Genomic DNA, 25,756 nt, shown 5'->3' on the forward strand with positions numbered 1-25,756 from the left:
CTCTGGATGACACTTTTTTAAATCCTGCTTAAGACATTCCAAAGACCTTAATCATCTGAGAGCTCTGGTGGGATGCAAGTGGCATTTGTTTCTGTAGTAAATGCAATGGCTCATGGGAGAATAAGTAGTGTGACTTTAGTTTTATTTTATTTTTTAATTTTCTCACAATTTTGATGAAATGCTTATTAAAAGTCTTACATTATCACCAAAGATTGATCATGTTTCTCAGTGTGTTCCTGAACATTTCATCAAATTTAAATTGCATCTCCTTTCTGAGATATCAAATAAACAAACAGACTGAAATAAGCTTTAGGACAGATAGCAAATAGACCATGTAAATGCGCTAATTATCACATGTATCTATAATAAGATGCAGAATTTCTTGTGAACACAATAACTTGAGAATAATAAACAAAAGAAACTCTCTACTCACACCATGCATGGTAAGTTTCCTGGAGAGTAGGTGGACTGGCCTGACTTTGGAGGACTGTGATGACTGTGGTTGATAAAGAGAGTTTTTTGGTTTATGCATTTGTTTAATCAGCAACCATATAAGTATATGTAGAATGAATAGAATAGAATAGAATAGAATAGAATAGAATAGAATAGAATAGAATAGAACAGCGTTATTGTCATCATGTACGGGGGCATGATGAAAATATAAATAGCTGCCACCAGACGGTGCATTGATAAAGAAGAAATAAAATAACATTAAATTATAAAATCAAATCTAAATATAAAACAAGACAATATTAAAAATGACATATGCAAAAGAGGCAAGATATATACGATATGAGAGGTAAGTGAAATGAAATAAAAACCAATAAAATAGAATAAATATGGTCAGGAAATTGCATGTAAGCAGAAATAGAACCATTAAAAGTGACATTGTGCATTCAGGTTTTCAGATCATCAGTCATCAATAACAATCTGAGTTTCAACTTATTACCTAGAAATGCACCAAACTTTCACCAAAGCTTACTGTTCTTCAAGTATATTTTTGTGCTGTATATAAATCGGGAGTGTCGTTATGTGCAGTTTAACACCCTCAAATGGTTGGATTTTTTTTTCCACAGGGATGTAACACATAATTTGTTCCAACAGTCATTTATTCTAAACCTGCTTTGGTGGAAGTGGGTCGACAACTTTGCACCTGCTCCTGTGGCTTCAGGTGCAGAGGTTACATGGTTCAGCAGCATGTACAGTAGAGAAATGTGACACAGGGAACGGTGGATATTGTATAGAGCTTGAAATGTCACATGTAATGCATGTGTTAAGCCTCTTTAGTGTTTCTGTCAACCAACATAGTGGGAATCTGGATTATAGATCAAACCATGCGTAAAAAGCAGGTCATAACATGCTCTTCAATGAGTGGAATGAATTTCAGTCAATAACCGCCACAGCTGCATCCAAAGCCCTTCTCTATTTGTCACTATCTCTCTATCAATCTCTCTTTTTTCTCTTTTCCTCTCTATGAAATTATACAAGTGCAATTACACAGATGTCTTTAGTTGTTATTAGAACTGACAGATTAACTTAATCATCAGAAATGCATACAAACACAGATGCATAGAATATATGAGGGGAAGTCCAGTGATTTAAAAAAAAAAAAAAAACATTGACAGCGAAAGCCTGGCAAAATTCCATGAACTAAAAACCATAACTGTGTTCACAACAAACCATGTGTCACAGCTGGGATTGCAGCAATGCTCTGTGTGAATTATGTACAATTAGGGAATTCACACTGCAGTGAAGTATTAATATATTAGAAGAGGAAGTGACTCACCAGGAAGACCACATCTTGTTATATTCATACCTTAGTCTTGGAAACCATTAATGTTTTTTGTTAAAGTGCTGAGATATTTTTTTAGATTTATATTAAATAGAACAGAACATACACCGTAAAAGCTATGGACGAGAACGAATGACATATTTTTAACTTAAGGCACATTTATCATCTTTGCCTATGGTGCGTAAAAGAATATAAATCAGTTATATGATAAAAAGCAGGCTGCATTTATATCTGTGTGCTCAAAACTTTTGCTGTTCCATGTTTAGATCAAAATCTAAGACAAAAAATATCCATCCATCCATTGTCTATACACCACTTCATCCTCATTTAGGTCACAGGAGGGCTGGAGTCTATCCCAGCTGACTTAGGGCGAAGGCAGGGGACACCCTGGACAGGTCACCAGACTATGACAGGGCTACTCAGTATATTTTTGGACCATAGCAGGAAGCCGGAGTACCCGGAGAAAACCCACACATACACAGGGAGAACACGCAAACTCCACACAGAAAGATCACAGGCTCAGGCCAGGATGCAAAGCGTGGATCTTCTAGCTGTGAGGCAACAGTGCTAACGACTGAGTCGCCGTCCAGCCAAAAGAAATATATATATATTTAAATAATTGGGATGCAACATTGGACCATGTGTGCAAAATGAACAATCTAAAAGCATACAACTTGTAAGGCAGAATAACAGTCAGAGCCAGACAGACCACGGCAAAGAAAAGCAGATGTTTGTCTTCAGTCATTCCAGCACTTGCACCTGTAGCCAGACCGAGATCAGCTGGTTTCCCTGTGAAGCAAAAGATAAGGACGAATCATCACAAATGTTTGTCTCTTTACATTTATTTTGACTTGTCACCCTGCTGCACCTACCTCTGCTCAGAGTGCTGGACCTCACCTTAACCCAGAAGGCTGCACGCTGTTGAGCTACAGTGGCCATGAAAAAACAATTATACTGAAGAGATTTTTCTTGCTTGGAAAGTGTTTTCATTCAAACAGAAGATTTACACAATTCACATGTAAGGCAAAAATAAATATATTACTGAAGAGGTGTTTTGCTTTTCATGAAGTAGAAAGGGCTTGTAGAATCGGGTGGTATCCATTTGTATACAGTGTTGCTGCCCTTACTGAACACTGTGAATATAAATTTACATTCATCAGCAAATGTGTATTATTGTCATTGCTAATGATTAATGCTACTTGCATATGAAAAAGTCATGATGTCCTAAGAAGAGGTTTTTGAGATAAGAGCATTGACAAACAACATATCTGTTGAGATTTCTAAATTGCATTTTTCTTTTTAGAATATTTGCAGCAGTTTGAGAGTTGAATTCCTCAGCATGCACATCACACGCACTTGAGCAGCTGCACAAATGTTAGTTACACAAATGGAAAATGCACCGCAAAGAACCTTGTATCCAGAGGAGGCCTCAGCCAGCTGCCCAGAGCGTTGGTCCTGCCGTCTGTCCAGGCTCTCAGAAGACCTCCTGTGTACTCTGGTCCACTAATAGTCACTGCGGCAGGAAAACGGCAGAAAACTGTAGTTATTCTATACTACACTTTTTCCTTTCTTTTTTTAAACACTGTGCCAAAAATAGACAAAAGACAAACTTAAAACCATCTAAAGAGCAATGATGGCTTAAAAAGTGAGTACTTAGTTCTTTACAAACAGATAAGGTCCAAGGTGTTCAAAATACATAAAAATATTAAGCTCATACTGTAAATTTTAACATACACCACCACAACTACTACTGCTACTATCACTATTACCAGTACTACTAATAATAACAATAATCATAATTACTATCATCATAATGGTTAAACAACAAAACATTAAATTTTTGAATTTTGAATATTTTGAATTTTGAAAATTATATGGTTGCTTTGTGACATCTCGCAGAAAAACAAATGGAAGTTTATTATGGGATGTCAGATCCATCATTGTTTATCTCTAAATGTAATTTTGGGTATCTTACCTGTGATGGGTTTGCCCGGCTCAAATGTCTTGCTGTTGGTGAGAACAGTGTAGGATGTTGGAGAAGGTTGAGGTAAAATCCTCACAGGCACCAGTGGGAGCACCAGATGGATAGCCAGAAACAAAACAGAGCACTTGTAGCACAAACAAACCAGGCAACAACAGCTCCATTAGGCCGAATAAGAAGCTTTTTCACTGCTTGTGAAGTGCCATCTGGTTAAACACAGAGCTGAGCCGAGAGATGAGCTTTTTTAAAAAAAATACTGTTGCTGAGTCATGCAACCAAAACATTAAAATTATCTCTAGTGATCACTTCTTGAACCATGAAGAATGCATTTCAAATGAATGGCTTTGTGATTTCTTGAAAAGAATATGTGATATTTTAGTGTTTTGGGGCAAAATTAAGGCGTGAGACCACATGAAAGATTGATTAGAACCTCAATCAAACCTGAAAACAATTGGAAAATTTAAAAAAAAAAAAATAAAAATTAAAAACACAAGGAGTTGCATTAAGAAAAAATGTTTAAGATTCTGTGCTATTTCTTGGTCATGATCACATTTAAGCAAATTTGTGGCAAAGACCTCTAAAGATGCACAATTCACCCGCTCCTCCCCACCCTCCTTCTTTTTAAAGGTTTGGCTTCATAAGTCTGATAATTTTGCAAAGGGGGCTGCAGCACACCTCTGCATCGACTCTGTAGAGTTGGTAGAAGAGCACGAGGAGCTGGCTGGGAGCAGATGCACCTTCTAGTCCATAGAGGAAGAAAGAATTAATGGAATGGATGCTTGTCATATTTTGTGGGACTGTAGAACACACATTGTTCATAGTTTTACTTTAAAACTATGTACAGTTGTGCTCATAAGTTTACATACTCTGGCAGAATTTATGATTTCTTGGTCGTTTTTCAGAGAATATAAATGATAAAACCAAAACTTTTCTTTCACTCCTGGTTAGTGGTCGGGTGAAGCCATTTATTTTCAAAGAAACTGTTTGTTTTCTTTTTTAAAACCATAATGACAGAAACTACTCAAATGACCCTGATCAAAAGTTTACATACCCCAGTTCTTAATACCGTGTATTCCCCCCTTTAACATCAATGACAGCTTGAAGTCTTTTGTGGTGGTTGTAGATGAGGGTCTTTATTTTGTCAGATGGTAAAGCTGCCCATTCTTCTTGGCAAAAAGCCTCCAGTTCCTGTAAATTCCTGGGCTGTCTTGCATGATCTGCACATTTGAGATCTCCCCAGAGTGGCTCAATGATATTGAGGTCAGGAGACTGAGATGGTCACTCCAGAACCTTTACTTTATTCTGTTGTAGCCACTGACAGGTAGACTTGGCCTTGTGCTTTGGATCGTTGTCATGTTGGAACGTCCAAGTATGTCCCATGCGCAGCTTCCTGGCTGATGAGTGCAAGTTTTCCTCCAGTATTTTCTGATAACATGCTGCATTCATCTTGTTTCCTGTGCCTCTGTAGCTCACACATCCCCAAAACATCAGCGATCCACCTCCGTGTTTCACAGTATGGATTGTGTACTTCTCATTATAGGCCTTGTTTACTCCTCTCCAAATGTAACGTTTATGGTTGTGGCCAAAAAGTTCAATTTTGGTCTCATCACTTCAAATGGCTTTGTTCAAGAAGTTTTGAGGCTTGTCTCTGTGCTGTTTGGCATATTGTAAGCGGGATGCTTTGTGGCATTTGCGTAGTAACGGCTTTCTTCTGGCGACTCGACCATGGAGCCCATTTTTGTTCAAGTGCCTCCTTATTGTGCATCTTGAAACAGCCACACCAGTGTTTTTCAGAGACTCCTGTATTTCAGCTGAAGTTATTTGTGGGTTTTTCTTTGCATCCTGAGCAATTTTTCTGGCAGCAGTGGCTGAAATTTTTGTTGGTCTACCTGACCGTGGTTTGGTTTCAACAGAATCTCTCAGTTTCCACTTCTTAATTAATGTTTGAACACTGCTGATAGGCATTTTCAGATCCTTGGATATCTTTTTATATCCCTTTCCTGTTTTATACAGTTCAATTACCTTTTCCCGCAGATCCTTTGACAATTCTGTTGCTTTCCCCATGATTTAGAAGCCAGAAACGTCAGTGCAGCACTGGATGAAAGATGAAGGGCCTGTCAAGAGCCCAGAAACTCACAGACCTTTTATACACACACACTGATTACAAGCAAATAGATCACAGGTGAGGATGGTTACCTTTAGTAGCCATTCAAACCCGTTTGTGTCAACTTGTGTGCCTGTTATCAGGCCAAACCTCCAGGGTATGTAAACTTTTGATCAGGGCCATTTGGGTACTTTCTATTGTCATTATAATTTAAAAAGAATAAACACAGTTGTTTGATAATAAAAAACTATAGCACAACACTAACCATGAGTGAAAGAAAGGTTTTTGCGTTATCATTCATATTCTCTGAAAAATGGCCAAAAATCATAAATTCTGCCAGGGTATGTAAACTTATGAGCACAACTGTAAATTGGATTTTGTATAATGACAACCATTTAAGTTGGTCTCCGTGTTTCTATGTTCACACTGTATTCATTCATTCAAACATTGTGAATTTCAGGCTTTACTGGTCAGTTTTCTGACAAGTCTCATTCATTCATTCATTCATTCATGCTTCAAGCCTGAATAATGCCACTCTTAATTTCATCTCAGTATATCATAAACATCTCCTTTAGTACTTATCAGGAAAAAAATAGAGAAAATAAAAACTTTTTTTTTTCAGTTTATGCACATGTTTAATCTTTGTGCTTAAAGGATTAGTCTCTCATTTGTGTTTCTGACTGGGACATGACAAGAGTTGATTGTATTCCACTATGTCTACTTAAAACTTGTTTAATCTCTTTTCTCTTAAAAAGGATTTGGTGAATTACATAATGAAAGTTCTTTTTTTGTTTTTATTTTGCACATGAAAGAATGTCTGGTGCAAACTTGACATCGAGAGGCAGGATGAGTTTCTAATCTAAATCTGTGGGTCTGACACTTACCTGACAATGGCATGTTCTCTGTGGCGCCTGTTAGAATTTGCATTCCACTGAGAAGACGGACTGTACTCTTTCATCATTTATCATGGGATATATAATTTAAAACGACTCTTTAAGAAGCATTATAGCAGAGACCAACGTCCTTTTTTCTTCTTCCCCAGATTCACTTCTTACTGCATTGAACGATAATGTTTTGTTCCAGCTGATTACTGAATTATTGATCAGGTGCACACTAACTAATTCATTACTCATGCACCATCATAGCACAGTGGGTTTCTAACAGAGTGTTCTGTTCTCCGTATGGCTTTTAAAAAATCTGTTTACTTTTTTTAAATTGGGAAAGTTTTTAAGAAGTGAGAATGTTGGAAGTAAAAAGAAGAGAACTTATTAATATGAGAATAAATCAGGGAAGAAAATGCCAGGATGATAACATTGTCTCTTCCATTTCAATTTTGTGGTATTAATATTAAACTAAGACAAATCCCTATTTGGCAGGACTAAATGGTGTTTATCCTTCCTTTCACACAGTCAATTCTGTTTTTGGCTGGGAACATCAGGAATACATAACCATAAGTTTTTCTGTAATGTGGGTGAGCTAACCATCTAAAAGTGCTGCAACTAGAGCAGGATGGTGTTCAAATGCTCCTCTAATATGATTTGTTATGGTATTTAAGTCAATATTAATGGTAACTGCATTGATAAAAAGGTAAAGTACAGCATTACAAGATTTACAAAACTAATTATAGCCCATTACTCATTATTCTTGGACATTTTCACAAGTGAATGCAGATTTAAAGAAACATTGCACAGGTTACCTTTAACCTCAAACTGTGATAATATGTGGATGACCTCAATATGGCCAAATGGTTTCAAATAAATGAAACTGCTTCGTTCTAGTTGCTACTGCTCTTGGCTTCATTTGACTGTGAGTTTTTATGTAAGATTTGTTCCAGGCAAAGAAAAAAATATGCCATGCTGGAAATATTGAGCTCACAGTGGGAGTTAGAAGTGGGGAAACAATTGTGCGTTGTTGCCAGTGTTTAGGTAATATGTGACAGGACACAACAACAGCAACCAAACAATCCGATTGCCAGTGTGAAGTGAAGAGGAGCCAAGACGTGTTGCTTAAGCTGCAGGAAGGGGAAGCCAGATGTAGGCTGGCCATTAGCAGCTTACGCCACACAGAGAATTTTAATCAGAGATGGAGTTACATTAATATAATGGAGCTGTGTGTTGAATTGAAGCGAGACAATGTCCTTCTTTGTGTCAAACCATAAATGAATATTGATCAGGGGATACACATTATCTGGATCTGGATTCATCAGAGTCTAGATAGATTGCCAAATTACATCTAATATCGCTATGTAGCAACTATTTTGAGCTATAATTACGAACAAAGGGTGTTATAAGGAATTTAATCAAGTGAAAAATAACACACATCTACGATTTTCCCCAAACACAAAACTCATTTTCTTCTGCCTTCTCTTTGCACTGTTAGTCTTCATGTATACAGAGGTAAAATACTTAAAACTCATAGTTTGTCTGCTTGTGTTGTGGATAAATACTTACTACAGGCTGTTTTGCATCAAATTGGCCTATTTTCAAAGCACAACAGAACAATGCTGCAGCCACAAAGATGTCACAAAACAACCAGAACCGCCTGAAATAGTCATACCTTGTGTCGTGGCTTGTGACTGAAATGCCCTACAGACTCTTGTCCAGTAATGACATGGTTTAACAATACAATAAATTATTTGTGTGAAGACCATCCCTATACTGAGCAATGCATTTCTGTGGCTTTATGTCTGCTGCAGTTTAAAATTTCATTATAGTGTGGCACAAAATCCACTTTCTTGGGTTCCAAACTGCTGTCTGAGTTTTTGAGGTTTTCTTGCTGTGTTTCCAATATTTCAAAATAGGTAGACTGAATCTAAAATGACCTGTGACTAAGCTGTGGTTAAGTAAAGACAAACAAGATCATTTACAAGCTTGCCTCCATGAATTCCAGTCTTACGTGTTGAGATAATGTTTCCCTGTTGTCATTGTTTTCATGTTCTGGGAAATACAATCTTTTTGCCAGAGCTTTGTTCATGTCTGCTGAATGAATTCTGAAGCTTTCTTGTTGCTGATCCTTGTGATTTGTCAACTGTGACAAATCAGCTGTGGCTGTTTTGTAATCTACATTTCTATCTTTGTGCATAAAACAGCGCTGTCTCTCCTGTGTGACCATATGAGGCAGAAACAGTTTATTTTGCTCCAATTCTGGTGTTTGACTGAAACTATAATCTTTATTTGTGGCATTCTTCCGATTCCTCCATTAAGTGTAGCTCACTGAATAAATTTTCAGTAGGAAAACTGATTATGTGAGCTGTGCAAATTACAATGATTTGAAGAGAGCTGGAAAAATTTTGCCTAACTGAAATAAACTGTTGCAGAAATTATGAAAATCTGGAATAGTTGTTGAACATTGATGCACTTTTTGCCAACTTTATCTTGAAAAATTGAAAAACGAAAGGCAAAATGCAGTGTTTATTTGGTATTTACTCTGATTTTTCTAGGTACAATATAGCGTATATCTATTTATTTGCAGTGATTTTTGAATTCTGTGTTGGTCCGAAGATCAGATTGGAGAAGTAGGTTGAATTGTTTCTTAGTTTTGATCTTTGTTGTTTGAAAATGTCTAAGCAGCACTGTGGTCCTAGCTTGTATGAATCCAAGGTGTCCTGTAAGCATGCAAGCTAGGCATAATTACAGACATAATGGGCTAATTATAGAAAAAAACCCAAGTAATTCATTCATTCATGTAATTGTAGACTGATGTGGAAAATACACAGAATGATTGGGATGAAACTTCAAGCACAATAGCTACTATATGAAGTGGTTTATAAACCTAAACAAGCCCTTTTTGATGTTTGAACTGAGTCCATTCCCTGAATAAAATGTCAATCAAGCACTACCATTCATTATAAACCAGAACAAAACTTTGTCCAGCAAGGTATTTAATCAGCAGGCTGTTAAATTAGCATTAATTGTCTACTCACTGACAGGCAGCTGTTACAGTGTACCATTTACATAATACATGATGCAAATGGCAGATTTTTTAATTCAGCTCGATTTACATATTTCATCATCGTTTAATGGCGAGAGACTGCAAGCCTGGAAATATACATATTCCAAATACCTACAATCAGTCTTTTATCATAACAAATGGTGCACCTTGATACTCCTCTTTAGGAGCGTTAATTTTAAGTCTGAGGGGATTATTTAAAGGGAATATTAAGGCTTCCGTATGCTTTGTTTGTATGTGCTCTCAGTCAGGCTTGTTCCTGCTTCTCATTTTAACTCCACACAGGTCAGGCCTCTGCACAAATTTGCATTATTTGCCCTCACAGTTAGCAGTAAGCATCAACCTACAGCTTTAAATGGACCTTCAGACACATATGCTGACACAGATCACAGCATTTTACTACAGTCTACAGTCAGTTTTCTACCACGTTTCAAATTTAGTCAGTACTTACTACATTTTATACAGTGGAGGAACAATGTGATCATCCATTCACAATCCACATTTACATAGTATATTTCATTGAATGCACCTCTTTTGAAATGCTGTTCAGACATATAAGGTGTTTAAATTGTTACTGGATTTGTCGTAAATTCAAACTCTCATTGGTAAAACCATCTTATTTGGATAATAGTTTTTTGGGGCCAACAGAAATAAAATGACAAATATTTCATAAAAATTTAGATAGAACATTTGCAAAATGCCCACTTTAGGGGATAAAACTGAAGCATACGAGGAAATCAAATGATCAAATAGGAGAAATCATGTTCCTTTTTTGTTTTTGTTTTTTTCTCATGTGAAAACAAGAGATACAAAGCAACTCAACTTAGAGGCTGAAGTCCACGGTGTTGTGGTTCATTTCAGATGACAGTAAAAGACTGTCATGCATAGTTTCTTCAGGATTTGGACTCCTTCACCGTGTCAACATCAGACTTCCATGTGACTAACATCTGAGAGCAAACTAAAGAAGGTAAAAACAAACAAATACTTTGTGCACCTGACATCTTTACCCTTGCAAACTAGACGCCTTTAAAAAACTGACATCAATCAGACTTTAGAAAAAGTATCTGTCTACAGACTGATAACACATCACAAACAAGAATACAAATGCCACGGAAACAACAAAAAACAACAAAAATCTTCTAGGGCCAAAACCAAAAATCCTCTATAAAGAAGTTTATCTCTGCTAGCTGCTCTAGTTCAGGTTCGTGATGAGTCTTGATCTCTTGGATCACTTGGTTCTTCCAGCAATCAAATGAGGATTTACAGTAGAAAAAATAAAGATACAATTGGAATCACCCCATGAAAAAGTCCTTCAGAAGGTTATTCAAGACTCTCAATACACTCACAATGCTAAGCTTTTTCTCTCCTTTCACAGAGTACTTGTGCTTTATAATATCCTCTGATGACTTGTGGTCCTGTTTGCTGCAGCCACAACTCGAAGCTGTTAATCCAGAGGAATTCATCACGTTAACAATAACTGTAAACCTTACAAGTTGGCAGGTGAAACAATTTACACTTCTTGCAACTCAGACAACATTGTTGTATTTTTTTTTTTCCAGTTTGAGTTTAAAATCACGTTAGGTCTGAATTAGTATATTTAACAACAAAAAAAAACCCTTCTTTGTTCTTACTGATTTAGTGCTGGCAAGTCTGATGGTCCAGATGGTAAATGGTGCTGAAAGTGGACCTTGTTGTGTTGAAGCAGTTCTCTAGTTGGAGCAGGTGTTGATGTTCTTGCCATCAGCAGCGTCCTCCACCAGTGCTAAGTGATAGTCAGTGGAGAGTGTCAAGTGGGACACGCAGCCCACCAGGCCTCCAATGTATTGTCTGTTTGTGTGAAGAGCTATTTCTTTCATGCCACCTTCAGGTGAAGAATATAAAGAAAGCAGTAGAAGAAGATCAAAAAGCAGACGTGAAAATTATGCATTGATTTACATTATATACAGTAAACTGTACTTAATGGGATTGTGAGATGTGAGTCCACCTACCGACATATAAAGGTCCATTGATGTTAAGTTGTCTCATCTTGCCAGGTGACCTGCCCGTCTTTGCTCCATAGTCATCAACAGTTAGCTTCCCAGACTGACCATCCCTGAACAGATATGTGATAATCATGAACATCAACAACATGGTAAACTTTCTGTTATGTTAAAACAATTAAATCCTCTAAAGGTTGTCCTTGAGTTTTCTATTTTTCAAATGGATTGAAAATTTATGTGGTTTTGATAAAGTACTGCAGGAGACAAAATGAATTCTCCTTTAAGTTGAACTTGGACTAGGACTGAACTGCAGGCTGTGTTTACACAGAGCAGCTAGAAGAAAAGAATGGGAAGAAATTAAAAATGTAAATACAAAAATATCTATAGTGTGTAGAGTCACTATTTTTTTCAGCATTGGTAACACCTGTGGGCATTTGGAAAAATGTTGTATACATTGAGTTTTTTTTTTTTTTTTTTTTAAATTTTGAAAAATAAATAATCAAAGATATTCAAGTATGTTTTTTTTTCTTTTGGGGGGGATTTATGGCATCGTAACTTTGTCATACATCACAGTGAGTGAAAGTGTCACAAAACAAACCAAAAAGAAATTCCAGGAACTGCTTTGGGTGTATATTATTAATTATTGTATGAATACATAAATATACTTTGGTTTTATGGCAACTTTACAATTTTTCATTGAATTCATAGAACTCAGATGTTGCCTTATGTCTACTAGGTGCGTAAATATACAACCATTTGCTAACATGCTCGCCATATCCCCTTTATGAGGTGCTACTAAGGTACTATATGTCAGTGTTGAGGTTTGGTGTCATTGTAAAGACAAATGAAAGCAAACCATAGTGTCAGATGTGTTGCAACATCTCTTTCACAGAATTTCCTAACAAAGAGAACTTTTTAGAGCTTACCTCACAGCTTTGACTCTGTGCCATTTTCCGTCACTAAAAGTCCCGTTGACAACAACGTTAGCCACACCGCTGCCCAGGTTATAACTAGAACAAGACAGAAATGCATATGAGGAATTTAGCTTGCAGCAGGTGCAGTGGATTCACATTTGTGTGGTACAGCCCAGATAAATCCTGGTTCTTTTTGAGGTCATGATCTTGCCTCGGACACTGTGTCATATTTTAGCTCTGCCACTACTGGGAGCTTGAACTCTCCCTACCTACTCCCACAAGAGAAACCACAAAGAATTCACACTTTGACTATAAAAGTTTCATTATAACTTAGATATATTTCAATAAGAATGGTTATAAGCTTACACCATGCTGTCCTTCATATTTTACACAAACAAATAAACACCTAAAGATTAGAGCACCATCCTGAAGCCCCAAGGAGAGGAAGTCGCTGTTGGGTCTCATTGGACTGTCTCCTCGCCAGAGCAACAAGCCATCTTTCGCCGTGCTCTTAAAACGCATGAAAAGGTTTGTCCTGGATCCAGACACTCTGAAAAAAATAGGAAAATATTCATGCTGGACAAGTAATGCAAGAACATCACAATATATGTTACTCTTGTAACAATAAAGAACACAATTCATTATTTTTTTGCCTTTTCTTCTCAGCAAACAAAATGTACTTAGCAAGTGTGTATGCGTATACTTTTTATTTTGCGTGTACAGAATGTTCTTATCATGCAATTAAGAATCAGTATGAGAGTAATTTAACATATCAAGTGCGTTAATTTAAACGCGACACTACCAACCTTTTCAGGATATCTCTGTTGTCATAAGTCAAGTAACTTCGGCCAATGAATTGTGGAATCTCTATGGCTTCAGTCACAGCTGGGCAGAAAAAAAATATAATTTCATCCCATCACAAGGTGGCAGCAACAGCATTTAACTAAAGTCTACAGCTGAGCTAGAGGACAATTTTTATTTTATATGGAGAAATATACTAAAAGGACAAATGACTGTGCATTTCCAGATGTAACAATAGATTATTATAATGTACAGGTTGTTACTATCAGATTTGTGAATTCACAGAAGAAAACTTACTGTTCAAACAGTAATTCCCACACTCTGTTCAATGGAAGCATTAAATAAGAGAAGACAGGTTGTCCAAAATATTATTTTACATGAAATTACATGAGAAACAAACACATTTTCCAAATACAGAGGGGAGATCATGCCAAAGGTTAAAAGATAAAGTATTGAACACAAACTTAATGCATTACAACTTAGGCTCCTCTTCTTTGCTAAATGCAGAAACCACTTAGTGTGTCTTAGATGTTGTTTATTGTACAAAAGAATTATATTTATTCTTAATCTTCACAAGTATCCTAATTTTTTTCTCTTTTTATAAACATCGTGTGAACAAAACATTCCTTTCAGTCATGTGATGCCATTTGATGTCTGACATTCTCTAATCGCAGTGCAACAAAATGAGAAATGCTCTGCTACCAGACTCCTCTAAACCTTTGTGCAGGTAATTGTCTGAGCGAAAATCACTAAACATGCACTCTTTTAAAATCCATAACAGTGTTTACTGACTACAAAGAAAAATGACACTAAAACGGAGGCATTTCATATGAAGGAGAGTCATTCTTACAGCAACTGACCTTTCTGGCAGTGCCTCCCGTCATACCCTAGAGGGCAGTCACACTCATATCCATCCCACTTGGGCCTGCAGGTCCCTCCATTGGCACAGGGACTTTCCACACATGGATGCACTGAATTTGCTACATTAACTCCACCAGCGGAGCCAGTTGTTATCGGGATGGTCCGGTCATTGAGTATCAGCTGGGGAGGGAAAACGCAACAGACAGAGATGAGGACAAGAAAGAGGAAGAGAAAATGAAGGTGAAAAGTCAAACAGGTTATTGTTACAAGAACCTGTTCCTGTAAAGAAAACAGCAAAACTCCACCAGCAAAGAGTGAAAAAAAGACCAAACTGTAAAGTAATGGAACATAATGATCCCATAAAAATACAGTAAAATATACTTTCTTGCCTTTTATGTGAGATGATGTGTACTTTTTGGCTTTTTTTCTTGTTATATTGTCATGATGAAGATATATTTGTAGATATAGCTATAATAAATATCATGAATTTACCCAAGGGGATGAATAATAAAGTCTATCTATCTATCTATCTATCTATCTATCAACTTTTTTGTTGTGAAAGGTCTGTAATTAGATTATAGATATTGCTCATTTAACAAACAGATCTGTGAAAATTGTAAAATCCAATACTTATTTTTCTGTTAATCATCACTAACTGTATCTAATTTTAAAAAAGTATTTACAGCAGGGCAGGACTAAAATGAAAACACGTCAAAAATTGTAATCATCCCCCCAAAATGTAATTAAAATAAAATAAAATATTTTCTATGGCTGTCAAAGCTACAGGTTATTTTAGATTATGCATGCAAATTTACAGTCTATAGTTGTAATGTTAATGTCATTTTTGTATATTTCAAAAATATGAAGAGAAATTGCAAGCAAAAAAGGAACAATTCTGCAGGACTAGATTTTTCCCCCCCCTGGTGTACAGTATATATGCTGATTATTTATGGTTATATTTAGGCTGTTGACTTGTGCAACTGAAAGATGTACTGAGGTGGACTTGAAGTTAAATTAATAAGCAATGATCTTTGTGTAATAAGTGTATCACAAAACACTAACATTATATCTAAATACTGATGTTAGACTGTGTAGAAGCTTTTACCTTCTGAATAATTCCAGTGAAGGGCTTCTTTACACCTGCTGTCCTCTTGGTTTTATCGTATTCTGGCACTCCACCAATATACAGAGGTGAGCTGCAGTTGATCTGAGTGAAAGCACCCTGCAAAGTAAATACGGCAGAGATTAATTATGTCAACCATTGAGAGAAAGATCTAGTTATTCCATAAAAATGAACATGTTTGCCCATAATATAATTCTTGTCTTGGTTAAGAAATCATGTATTTATTCAAGGATAGCATAATTTCCACTCCCAATGCACTTTGTGTTTTAATCAAGTTAACTCATGGAAGATGAAGAAACAACAAATCATACAATGCCAAAATTTTTCCCATTTTCATCATAGAAACTCACAGTAAAAACTGTGTTTGCTGCTATATGGGGTGAGAACATGATGATATTAAAAGGTCAGAACTGTCAGTGAGTTTTCATGAAGTCACTGCAAGGCAACAACAACATATACGAACATGTACATTACGAAGGTTTTCGATTTCTTCCAAGAATCTGTGCAATATCAGGATCTCTCCTCATGGAAGAATCTGTGCAATGACACTGTTTTTCAAATTTACAGTACATATGTGCAATATCTTATTTTCCATATACGGAGGAATCTGTGCAATATGTGAATGTCTGTGGAAGAATCTGTACAATACTACCAGTACTTATGTATGTATATTTCTTGTTTATAATAATTTTCTACTGATGTTCCTTACATATTTGCACTACCCCCCTTTGCTACTGTAATACTGCAAATTTCCCCACTGTGGGATTAAAAAAGGCTTATCTATCACTTAAGATAGATGAGCACAGGGGAATATGACATTTTTTCCGGAGTTAGAGGACCAAAGCAGAGCTAAAAGATGAGTAAGTGTTTTACATTCAAAAGGTGACTTTGAAAGGACAGCCACATTGCTTTGGCTGAAAGTATAAGTACACAAAAATTACCTGTGTAGCTCTCAGCAGCAAATGGGTATGTGTGAAGGCTCTGTTGTTGCCTTTTCTGTGAAGTTTATCTGTCATCTTAAAAAACGTCATAATACAGTTTTCAAACAACACATATGGATTTAAAATACCTCAGCAATTCCTTCCATCGGCCTCTGGCTATCCACCTGCAGGATGCCACTCTTTGCTGTGCGAGATACTCTCAGCTCATGCCATGAGTCCAGACTGATCTGCTCCTCACTCCTGCAGCACGGATCATGACACAGTTAGTGTTGGACAGTCTAGTTAGAAAATATAAAAGCAAAAGGAAAATGAAAGAAACACAGAACGGATTCAGATTGGATCTTCTGAGTACCTTATTACAGCTCCTCCAGAGCCGCAGTCAAACCTGAACTCTACATATCTGTCCGCCAGGTTTATAGCCAGAAAATCTCCACTCCCTGAGTCATCGCTGTACAGCAGAACCCCGTCAGGCAGCGACGGCCGAAATGTCACCTCAAACTCCATAAAGGACAGATAACTCTGAGAGGACTGAGGCCAAGGGATGACGGCGTACGAAAACACTGTTTCATTGAAGAGTGGCGAGGACAGTGAGAAACCTGAGGAATCGGAGAGAGGACACGAGAAAATAACAGGCAGTCACAAAGAAAAAGAAGAGGAGCCAGCATGAAGGTGATTAAGAGTGAAGAAGAGGAAAAAGAAGAAGGCAGTGAGAACAGAAGAAAATCAGGAGAAAGGACATGAGAGCGAGGAGAAAAAGCGGACGGTTATATTGTGTGAAAGCTGGTCTGACAGGTAATCAATCCTTCTGCCTCCATATAAGAAATAATAATCCTCATCTTAACCAATTTTCTTCATATTGCTTTCAACTGTTGAGTAATTACCTTAAAAGATCTATGTGACAATATGTGCCAAGAAGAAAACATGTAAGAAGAAACCACAAAGTGATTTTTATTTTCTACTTACACAACTGTTCCTCGTAAATAAGATGTGTGTGTTCTGTGTGCAGGTGTGGAAAAAAGCAAAGTGGAGTTGACTCACTCTCTTCGCAAAGTGCTCCTCTGAAGCCGAGCGGACACAAGCAGATGTAGCCATCAGCACGGTTTGCAAAGCAGACGCCGCCGTTGGTGCAGCTGACTAGATCGCACACACTGTCGCTGCACTCACCTGGGACATGAGGACAGAATCAGCTTATGTGTCTATAGAGATAACTGAAAAAAAAAGTGCAAAAATTTACAAAACAAATGCCGCTTCAATGGCCACTTTTTATTACTTATGTATAATCCAAGAAAGGGGTGTATCCGTAAAAGAAATTGCAAAAATACATTTATTTGCAGCCTTTTGGTGTGAGATTTTTATCAGGAAAATGGTTTTTGACTAAGGGAAACGATCTTAAATAGGGAGCGGTTGTAAGTCTGCACTATTCACATTCCCTATGAACTATTGAAGACATGAATACCAAATATATACAAGTCCAAAGAAGTTAGAAAAGCAAAACAGTAAATGTTACAATATATATAGCCTAGTTCAATATTGTTTACATTAAATTGACAGATTACTACAAAATGAGTGCCTAAAATCTCATACGGTTGAACTGTACTTCCAAAACTTACGCACACCCAGAATGTTGCTGTTTGAATTTACTAATGAACCTGTAGGAATACATTTATTAAATATTTAAGATGGCATATGAAGGTCAAGCAGAAAAACACCCCAGCTGAAAATATTTTTCAGGAGAGAGAGGCAGTTTGAAACTTGTGATCCGTTCATCCCTCTTCTGCGTAGCTGTCTAATGAAATCGATGTGCAAAGAGCTACTTTTGTACACATTAAATCTAATGTTTGAGCGGAAATTATAATGTGTGTGAAACTGTTATTCCACACACCAGGTAAAAAAGGATTGTTGAGAACATTATGAAAACCAACAGACAATTTAAAGACATGTAATAGCTGCAACTTGTCACAAAACATGCGCAATTTAAAAAAATTTAATTTGTGGATGAAGACCAACCCTTCATCCCCAGGGCCAGGGTGATGTAACTGCTGCATGAGAAAGAGCTTTATCTAGTTGTTTTCAGGATAAATTTAATTACCTGCATCAATGGTTCGAAATTCAGGTTAATTCAATTTTCACTTTAATGTCAATATTCTGACCACATTCATAAAAACATGTTTTGAAAGCCTCTGTGAGTCATCTAAAATTCTGCTCTCTGCTCCTTGTTATTTTGAGGAAAAAGCATCTAAATTGGCAAACATTTCTTTTCTTATATTAACATGTTTGCTTGCCTTTTTTTGTTTTTTCACACACTTTAACCAATGAATGCTAGCTGTAATTATACAGTATGTACTTGTTTGCTCTCATTTCTTTGAACTACAGTGAAACAACATTAGCACTAGGCTGTGTACTGAGCAAATATTGCCATCCAAGTCCAACTGAAGACTCTGATGACTACAATTATGAATTTATGAAAGTCAGAACTGGGGTATAACTCTAAAATTGCTGCTCAGTGTTTATCTGGGTGACACGAATAAGAGTCATGTTCCAGTGGCAAAAGAAAAATGACATTCATTACACAAACTTTTGTACATCTTATATGTTTCCTCACCTATATCGGCCCCACTCAGAGCTTTGCCCAGAGGCCAGGGCCTGATGTCTGTAGCCTTGTTGTTGATGGTCAGACTCTGAATGCAGCCAATAAAACCACGGTTTGTCCCCGTTGCTCTGACCAGCCAATAAGCACTCGGGGATCCACCCACATACAGCGGGGAGCGGAAAGTTATCTTGGTGTACTGACCCTGAAAGAGAACAAAATGTACATCAGCTTCAGCCTCTGCGAACACACTCAAATCTGATCCTTGGAAAGCCAATACTGTTAAAACCAGTCTCATTAATATGCTCTAAATCACTATTTTAATTTAAAAATGTAAATGTTGTACTATAGCAATATGCATATGAAACCCTTTATCTTCTGTATGATAATGTTACCTGTGAGCGTCCAGATATGGGGGTGTCGTTGTCCATACGGAGCCAACCACTCATGCCATCTCTGAACACAGTCACTGTGTGCCACTGACCGACAACAATACGACTCTCGCTGACTATCTGAGCTGCTCCAGTACCGCAGTTAAACCTGCACAGAGAAAAATCAAACAGGGAACTGTTACAGCTACTGTCATGGAAAAGCCTCACATAAATGCATTCTTAAGGTCTTTAACTCTAATTTCCCTTTTAATGTTTTTCATTAAAGGGCTATGACATTTTGATGATTGCACTTTTTTATTTTCTCACACTGAGATGGTAAATATGAGACTACAGGCTGGCTTAGCACAAAGACGGGAAACCGATAGAAACTGCTAGCCAGGCAACAAAATCCGTCTGCCTGTTATCTTGTTATAACTAAACACAGCTGTATTTATATTTCAGCTTTTGTTCAGATTAAATTAACGAGGCTACGGCATGTTAATCAGTCAGTTTTAGAGACAGTGTGAGGTGGATTGTCACCTTTAAAGAGAGTGAGGTTAGCTGTTTGTTCCTGTCTCCAGGCAAACCCTGGCTTCATATTTAATGAACAGATATCCCCAATCATCTAACTCTCAGCAATGAAGCAATTATGGTACTTTCTAAAATGCTACACTATTCTTTTAAACATATTTAAAAAATATATTCACGTATTATATGTATACTCTGCATTGTGGCATTTCACTGGAGATAAATGGTGCTTCGAATGATTCAAGTTGGAAAGTTTTGTCTACTGTGCAGTTATGTTCTGTAGCAAAGCATCAAAACACAATTAAATCCTACCAGTTTCATGTTAATATTTAGATTTTTTTTATTGTAATGATTTTAAATAATTGCAAGCTGTGCTCCTTAAGTGCTTCATTTTTATAAAACCCCGTGTTTTGGTTTGGTTTCTTTTAAGCAATGGTATGTTATATCTAAAATTGTACTGAAGCATGATTTATGTTTTTGACTTGGCCGTTGGTAGGTAGCTACTAATAATTTCTCTGCCACACCTTTGAGAATTTAAACCGATAAGCGATACATGTTGTGCGTGCAGAGTACGAGTCGCTGTCTTCCGCACCTGTAGTGAAGTTTGCCTCGAACCAGAGCCAAAGAGGTAAAATCTCCACGGCCATGTTCATTCTCTCCACAGTACAGCAGCAAGCCATCCTCAGAGTCTGTCTGCACCAGACAGAAACTGTCTCAAAGACGTTTTATCACTGACAAGATAAAAAAAAACTACGTTTTTAAAAAAAAAAGACAATGTCTTACCTTGAACTCCAAAGTGATCTGAAAGGTCTGGTAAGAGTTTTTCAAGGGTTCAAAGGTCATATGAGAGTAACCATAGAACCTGGGAAAGTTCACAGACACCACTGAAAAAGAAGAAAGGATTAAATCACGATACATTTACAGTAGCAGTGCTGGTGGACTGGAAGCTAGAAGCGTCGCATATTTGCAGCTTTAATGAAGAACTACCTTATCACATCCTTTTCCGTGAGTGAGCGTAAGCCAGCAGTTTTGTTTTAAATCTTCTTTTTAACCTCACTCACTAAAAAATCTATACAAAGTGAAGCAGAAATGCAGCTGTGCTTCTCACCCTCAGCACAAGTGTCTCCTCTTCGTCCGAGGTTACAGTGGCAGCGAGAACCTCCACCGTCATAATCGCTGAGACAGAAACTGTCTGGAGGACACACAGTATCATCGCAGGTCAGATCGTAGACGCGAGGAACCTCACCCTTCCAGGGCGACGTGGTCGGAGTGGTTGTTGTGGTGGATAAAGGGATGCTGAGGAGGAAGACAGGCAGGTTTAATTAGTTTAATCTTGTGAAGACTAGTGACTGGTCAATGTTTTAGCTGATTACTATATTTCACTTTCTGCTGCAATTTTATCAGGAATTTTCTACACTGTCCATTCTGTACTCAGGTTTATTAAAAGATGACATTTGATTTTAAATTGACCGATACACTTGGAGATTCTTTTCGTCCTCTGTGGTTTCTGACAGCAAAAGGCAAAATTTTCACTCAAATGCAACAGAGGGGTAGTTAGGACACCACTTGCTCTAGTTAATGACACACTGTGTATTACAACCAGACTGGCCACTTCAATTGATGTGACATTTCACTGCTCCAATCACTATCTTTATCAAATAAATAAGCTAAAGAGCAAGAAATAAGTCAGTTGTAGGGGGCTTTTAGGAAAAGGCAGATAGCCAGGAGAGATGGCTATCTGGCAGTCAAAGAGGAAGAGGAACCGCAATAACAACTGAGCTTTTGTTCAGATAAAAAAAAAAAAACTAAAATAAAAAAAACTAAAAACCCCTTCCTTGTTTCCCTGTTTTTTTTTCCATCTATAAATGTCCACCTCTGCTTTTAAGGTGTAAGCCACTACTGCCTGCTCACTGAAAACTTAACAAACTTTACCAGATTTCTTATTTAAACAGTCTTTAAGTTTAATAATTTAGAATTTTAAGATACATTTTCTGACCTGGTGGTGGTTAGTGTGGTGGTAGATGGAGTGTCAGGAGTGCTGCTGCGCTCTGAAGTGACTGAGAAAACCAGATCTGTGAAGTCTGGTAAGACGGAGGAGGTGGTGGTTGAAAGTGGCGGGGTGGTAACATTAGGAGGAGCGATAGTGTTCATACGGTAAACAACGTTTCGACCAGATGGTGGACCAGCATGTGATCTGAGTTGGGACTTCCTGTTGTCCTGACCGATACCTGGGAATGGCTTCAACTAGGAAACAGAGAAGAAATTACAAAGATGAACAGAGTAACATTTTAGACATAACATAATGGTGCAATTTGACTTATTTGTGTTCAACAGGTCATATAAACTCTATGTCTTCTTGAATTATATTTGTGAGACTAAATAAACTTGAGCCAGCCCTGGCATGTTAAACCCACCTCTTCAATAAAGATATCATAATCAGAGTCGTCAATATCAAATCCATCTTCATCTTTGTTCCTGGAGTCTGTGATGTAACTTCCATAATCACCACTGCCAACATCTGATGCACCTGTTATAAATGTCATTGATGAGTATTACATGACCTTTACAACATGCTGTTCGAAGAAATACGTGATGACTTCAGTAAATGAAAGGAAAAACATTCCCACAAACAGCTGAATGGTAAAATCGAAGTCATGAGGTAAATTCACCAAATGCACATTGTTAGAAAACAAGAAATATGGCAGTGACACTGCAAATGTAGAGTAAATTTGCATTATATTTATTTATTATATATATTCATTTATTATATATGAATTCACTGTCATCGACTTGTCAGGCAAGGTGTCCTGTTTGGACAGAAAGGGATTGTATCAGGTGTATCAGTTGAATTCCTTCAACTCTATTAAATATGGTATAAGCATACACTTCATTTTAATCATTTTGTTCCCTTTCCTGCATGTTTCTTTTTAAATTAGCATATGACAGGTTAGGCCGCACAAAATTTAACACTGGCATTTTACACACAGGACCACCAGTGGTGCAAGTTTGGACTTTCCCTCTGTATTACATTTGCAGTATTACCACCATGCATGACAGTGATATTTCACATACACCGGGGCACTGGTGACAATGAACATGACCCAAACAACAAACAATAATGACTGCAGGGCAGGCTGAAGAATGATGGGATTTTCTGTGGTGGGTTTAGTGTGGTCAAAGGCGCCAATTCTGTGGGTTTTCCGGGAGCTTGTGCACCCCACAGGAATTGCTATTGTTGACTGTGTGTTGCTCAATTGTGTCTTACGTTATTGTACGTTATTGTGCTATACTATCCCAAAAGAGCACTTTGCTCTCAGAGCTGAGGCTTAATTGCGATTCTAAGAATTTCCAAAAGCAGAACTCAGGTTCAGCAATCAGGTTCCTCCCTCTGTGACACCAGCTCCTAGTTTGAGTTCAGGAGGCAGACTCTACCTTTAAGACATTCCTTTTGACAAAGTTTGGGCTAGCTCAGCTGACCCTAAATCAAACTCCTCTGGGACTTCCCATGATGCACTCAGCACCTCTCCTCTTCTGTCCTCTCTTCCTTTTCACTCTTCATACATTAATTTAGCCCCATTGCATGCCACTAACTTTGTGTCTTCTCTCCCCTCTGGTTTGTGTTTTGTTCTCTCTGCAGATATCTCTGTGCAGCTACACATTTCTGATCTGCATTTACTGGCCTCACTGACCTTCCCAGTGTGTATTACTCTCTTATGTATCATTTGTTTGTCTCTTCTCTCTCCCCTTTACCCCCACCCTAGCCAGTGGAGGCAGATGACTGCCCTCTCTGAACCTGGTTCTACCGCACATTTCTTCCTGTTAAAGATGAGTTTTTTCTTCTTCACTCTGTCGCCAAAGAACTGCTCAAAGAGAATCTTTAGATTTGTTGGGTTTCTCTCAATAATATTGTAAGGTCTTCACCTGGCTATGACTTATACCACCAATGGGTGCTATTTAAAAAGAACTGCACTGAACTGAATTGAAAAGCTGTCCCTCCCTACCTCCCACCATTCAGTTTTCACTTTAATCGACATTTAAGGTTGCAACCTTGTTGGCTCAAGGTCACACAGTCATAGAGAAACCAATCAAAAGTGCTTAACTGGCTTTTACATCATCAAAGCTGTCACAGAGGTCATTAATGTAAAACACACTTCATCGATGTCAGGTTTAAACATTCTAGAAAAAGACATGTTACATATGTACTGATTTATTGAGCCAGTTTCTTTATTTGACATTTTACTTGTTTGGTAGTAGAGGAAATTTAGTTTGTATTTGCGCTGATGTGGTTGTTAGCTAATAGAGTGACATCTGACTCTCTGATGTCTCCGCACAGTTTGAAGCTTCCAGCATTACATTTAAAACATTGATTGGGAAGAAGTAAAATTGGAGCCTATCAGTGTTTCCCTGTAACAAAAGATAATGGAGTGGCAAATGTGATTACATTTAACTGACTATGATGATGAAGATGATGATAAGTTGACAGCAGTAATCCAGCTGCCAGTGAGTCTACCTGTTAGTCTGTAACCAGGCTGCTGCACCACGTACTGGAAAGTGTCTCCTCGATACAGAAAAGCACCATAGGGAGCTCATAATGTGCAAAGAGAAAACCAGGCAGTGAAAACCATGAACACTATATGAAATTTACTGCTGCAATTGATGTTTTTTTTTCATCAGCCACATTAATCAATGTTAGCAATTAGTGTTTGAGCATATGAACTTATTAAATGATTAATGCAGAAATTAAAGACAATATCTGATAGGCTATTAAAGCAAGCACTGAAACAAACACTTGAATCTTCTATTAATATACAGTCGTGGAAAAAATGATTAGACCATCCTTGTTTTCTTCAATTTCTTGCTCATTTCAATACCTAGTCCCACTAAAGGTATATTACCTGAAGAATGCAATGAGCACGACAAAAATGCAGCTGATTACATAATATTTTAGGTCTTATTAGACATTCTTAAGCTCAGAGAGACAGGTAGTGAAAAAACTGAAGATCTCCAAGACACCCATTCATTACACCAAGAAAAAAACAAGCCGAACATGGTACTACCAAACTGCTAGCTGGTCACGGCAGGAAACGTCTTTCTACCCCACCAGATGACCCTGTACTCATCTGTTCCTGTGTCAGGAATCACTGTCAGACCTCCAGGGACCTTAAAAATGAGTGGGCACTGTGGAGAAATGTGACTTGTTCGGCAAGGACAGTTGGAAACCGACTTCTTGAAGCTGGTCTGAAGTCACACAGGGCAGGAAGAAGCCCTTCATCAACAAAAGGCAGAGGAAAGCCTGGTTACTGTTTGCTGGGGATCACAAGGATTGGACTGTTGATGACTGGGCTAAGGTTCTCTTCAGAGATGAATCCAGTTTTTAGTTGATGTCCACTCCAGCCAACTTACTGGTTAAGAGGAAGCCTGGAGAAGCCTACAAACCAGACTGTCTTGCCCCTACAGTAAAACATGGGGGTGGATTAGTGATGATCTGGGGTTGTTTCAGTCTGGGTGGAACAGGGCAAATGCAATTGTGTGAAGGGCCAATGAACCAGGTCATGTACAGGGCTATTCTTGAAAACAGTCTTCTTCCATCAGCTGGAAAACTCTTTCCTGCCTTGAATGACTGGATTTTCCAACAAGACAATGCCCCGTGACACATCGCAAGATCAGTTTAAGCCTGGATGGAGAACCAGAACATTGGAACCATGCCTTGGCCTGCCCAAACACCAGATCTAAATCCAATTGAAAATATGTGGAAAATCATCAAACGGAATGAATCAAATGGAGAACCACAAGCCCAAAAACAAAGCAAATTTGTTTGAATTTGTG

General features: G+C 37.7%; 2 protein-coding genes across 4 annotated transcripts in view; both read right to left on the bottom strand.

Moving 5' to 3' along the window:
* Positions 1-2,629: 2,629 nt before the first annotated feature.
* On the bottom strand, positions 2,630-4,356 carry LOC111576467 (putative defense protein 1). Its single transcript, XM_035953677.2, is given in 3 exon segments — positions 2,630-3,305; positions 3,768-3,844; positions 3,846-4,356. Coding segments are annotated over 3 exon segments (303 nt in total). The 5' UTR covers positions 3,938-4,356; the 3' UTR covers positions 2,630-3,171.
* Positions 4,357-9,740: 5,384 nt separating this feature from the next.
* The window catches only part of LOC111576470 (pikachurin), a 33,742-nt gene continuing 17,726 nt past the window's right edge, over positions 9,741-25,756 (bottom strand). The window contains exons 8-26 of one of the 3 annotated variants that reach the window (XM_035953678.2): positions 24,441-24,515; positions 22,345-22,457; positions 21,927-22,174; positions 21,039-21,226; positions 20,714-20,814; positions 20,523-20,623; positions 19,427-19,571; positions 19,047-19,236; positions 17,483-17,608; positions 16,797-17,040; positions 16,573-16,684; positions 15,486-15,602; positions 14,380-14,560; positions 13,817-13,840; positions 13,525-13,603; positions 13,125-13,268; positions 12,731-12,814; positions 11,814-11,917; positions 9,741-11,686 (exon numbers count right to left, since the gene is read on the bottom strand). In XM_035953678.2, coding sequence (XP_035809571.2) covers positions 11,535-11,686; positions 11,814-11,917; positions 12,731-12,814; positions 13,125-13,268; positions 13,525-13,603; positions 13,817-13,840; positions 14,380-14,560; positions 15,486-15,602; positions 16,573-16,684; positions 16,797-17,040; positions 17,483-17,608; positions 19,047-19,236; positions 19,427-19,571; positions 20,523-20,623; positions 20,714-20,814; positions 21,039-21,226; positions 21,927-22,174; positions 22,345-22,457; positions 24,441-24,515 — 2,528 coding nt within the window. In that variant the 3' untranslated portion in view covers positions 9,741-11,534. The remainder of the gene's footprint in view (positions 11,687-11,813; positions 11,918-12,730; positions 12,815-13,124; positions 13,269-13,524; positions 13,604-13,816; positions 13,841-14,379; positions 14,561-15,485; positions 15,603-16,572; positions 16,685-16,796; positions 17,041-17,482; positions 17,609-19,046; positions 19,237-19,426; positions 19,572-20,522; positions 20,624-20,713; positions 20,815-21,038; positions 21,227-21,926; positions 22,175-22,344; positions 22,458-24,440; positions 24,516-25,756) is intronic. The other 2 variants (XM_035953679.2, XM_035953680.2) reach the window with 2 other exon arrangements.

The sequence above is a fragment of the Amphiprion ocellaris genome, chromosome 6 (assembly GCF_022539595.1).
Source record: "Amphiprion ocellaris isolate individual 3 ecotype Okinawa chromosome 6, ASM2253959v1, whole genome shotgun sequence".
Taxonomy (NCBI): domain Eukaryota; kingdom Metazoa; phylum Chordata; class Actinopteri; family Pomacentridae; genus Amphiprion; species Amphiprion ocellaris.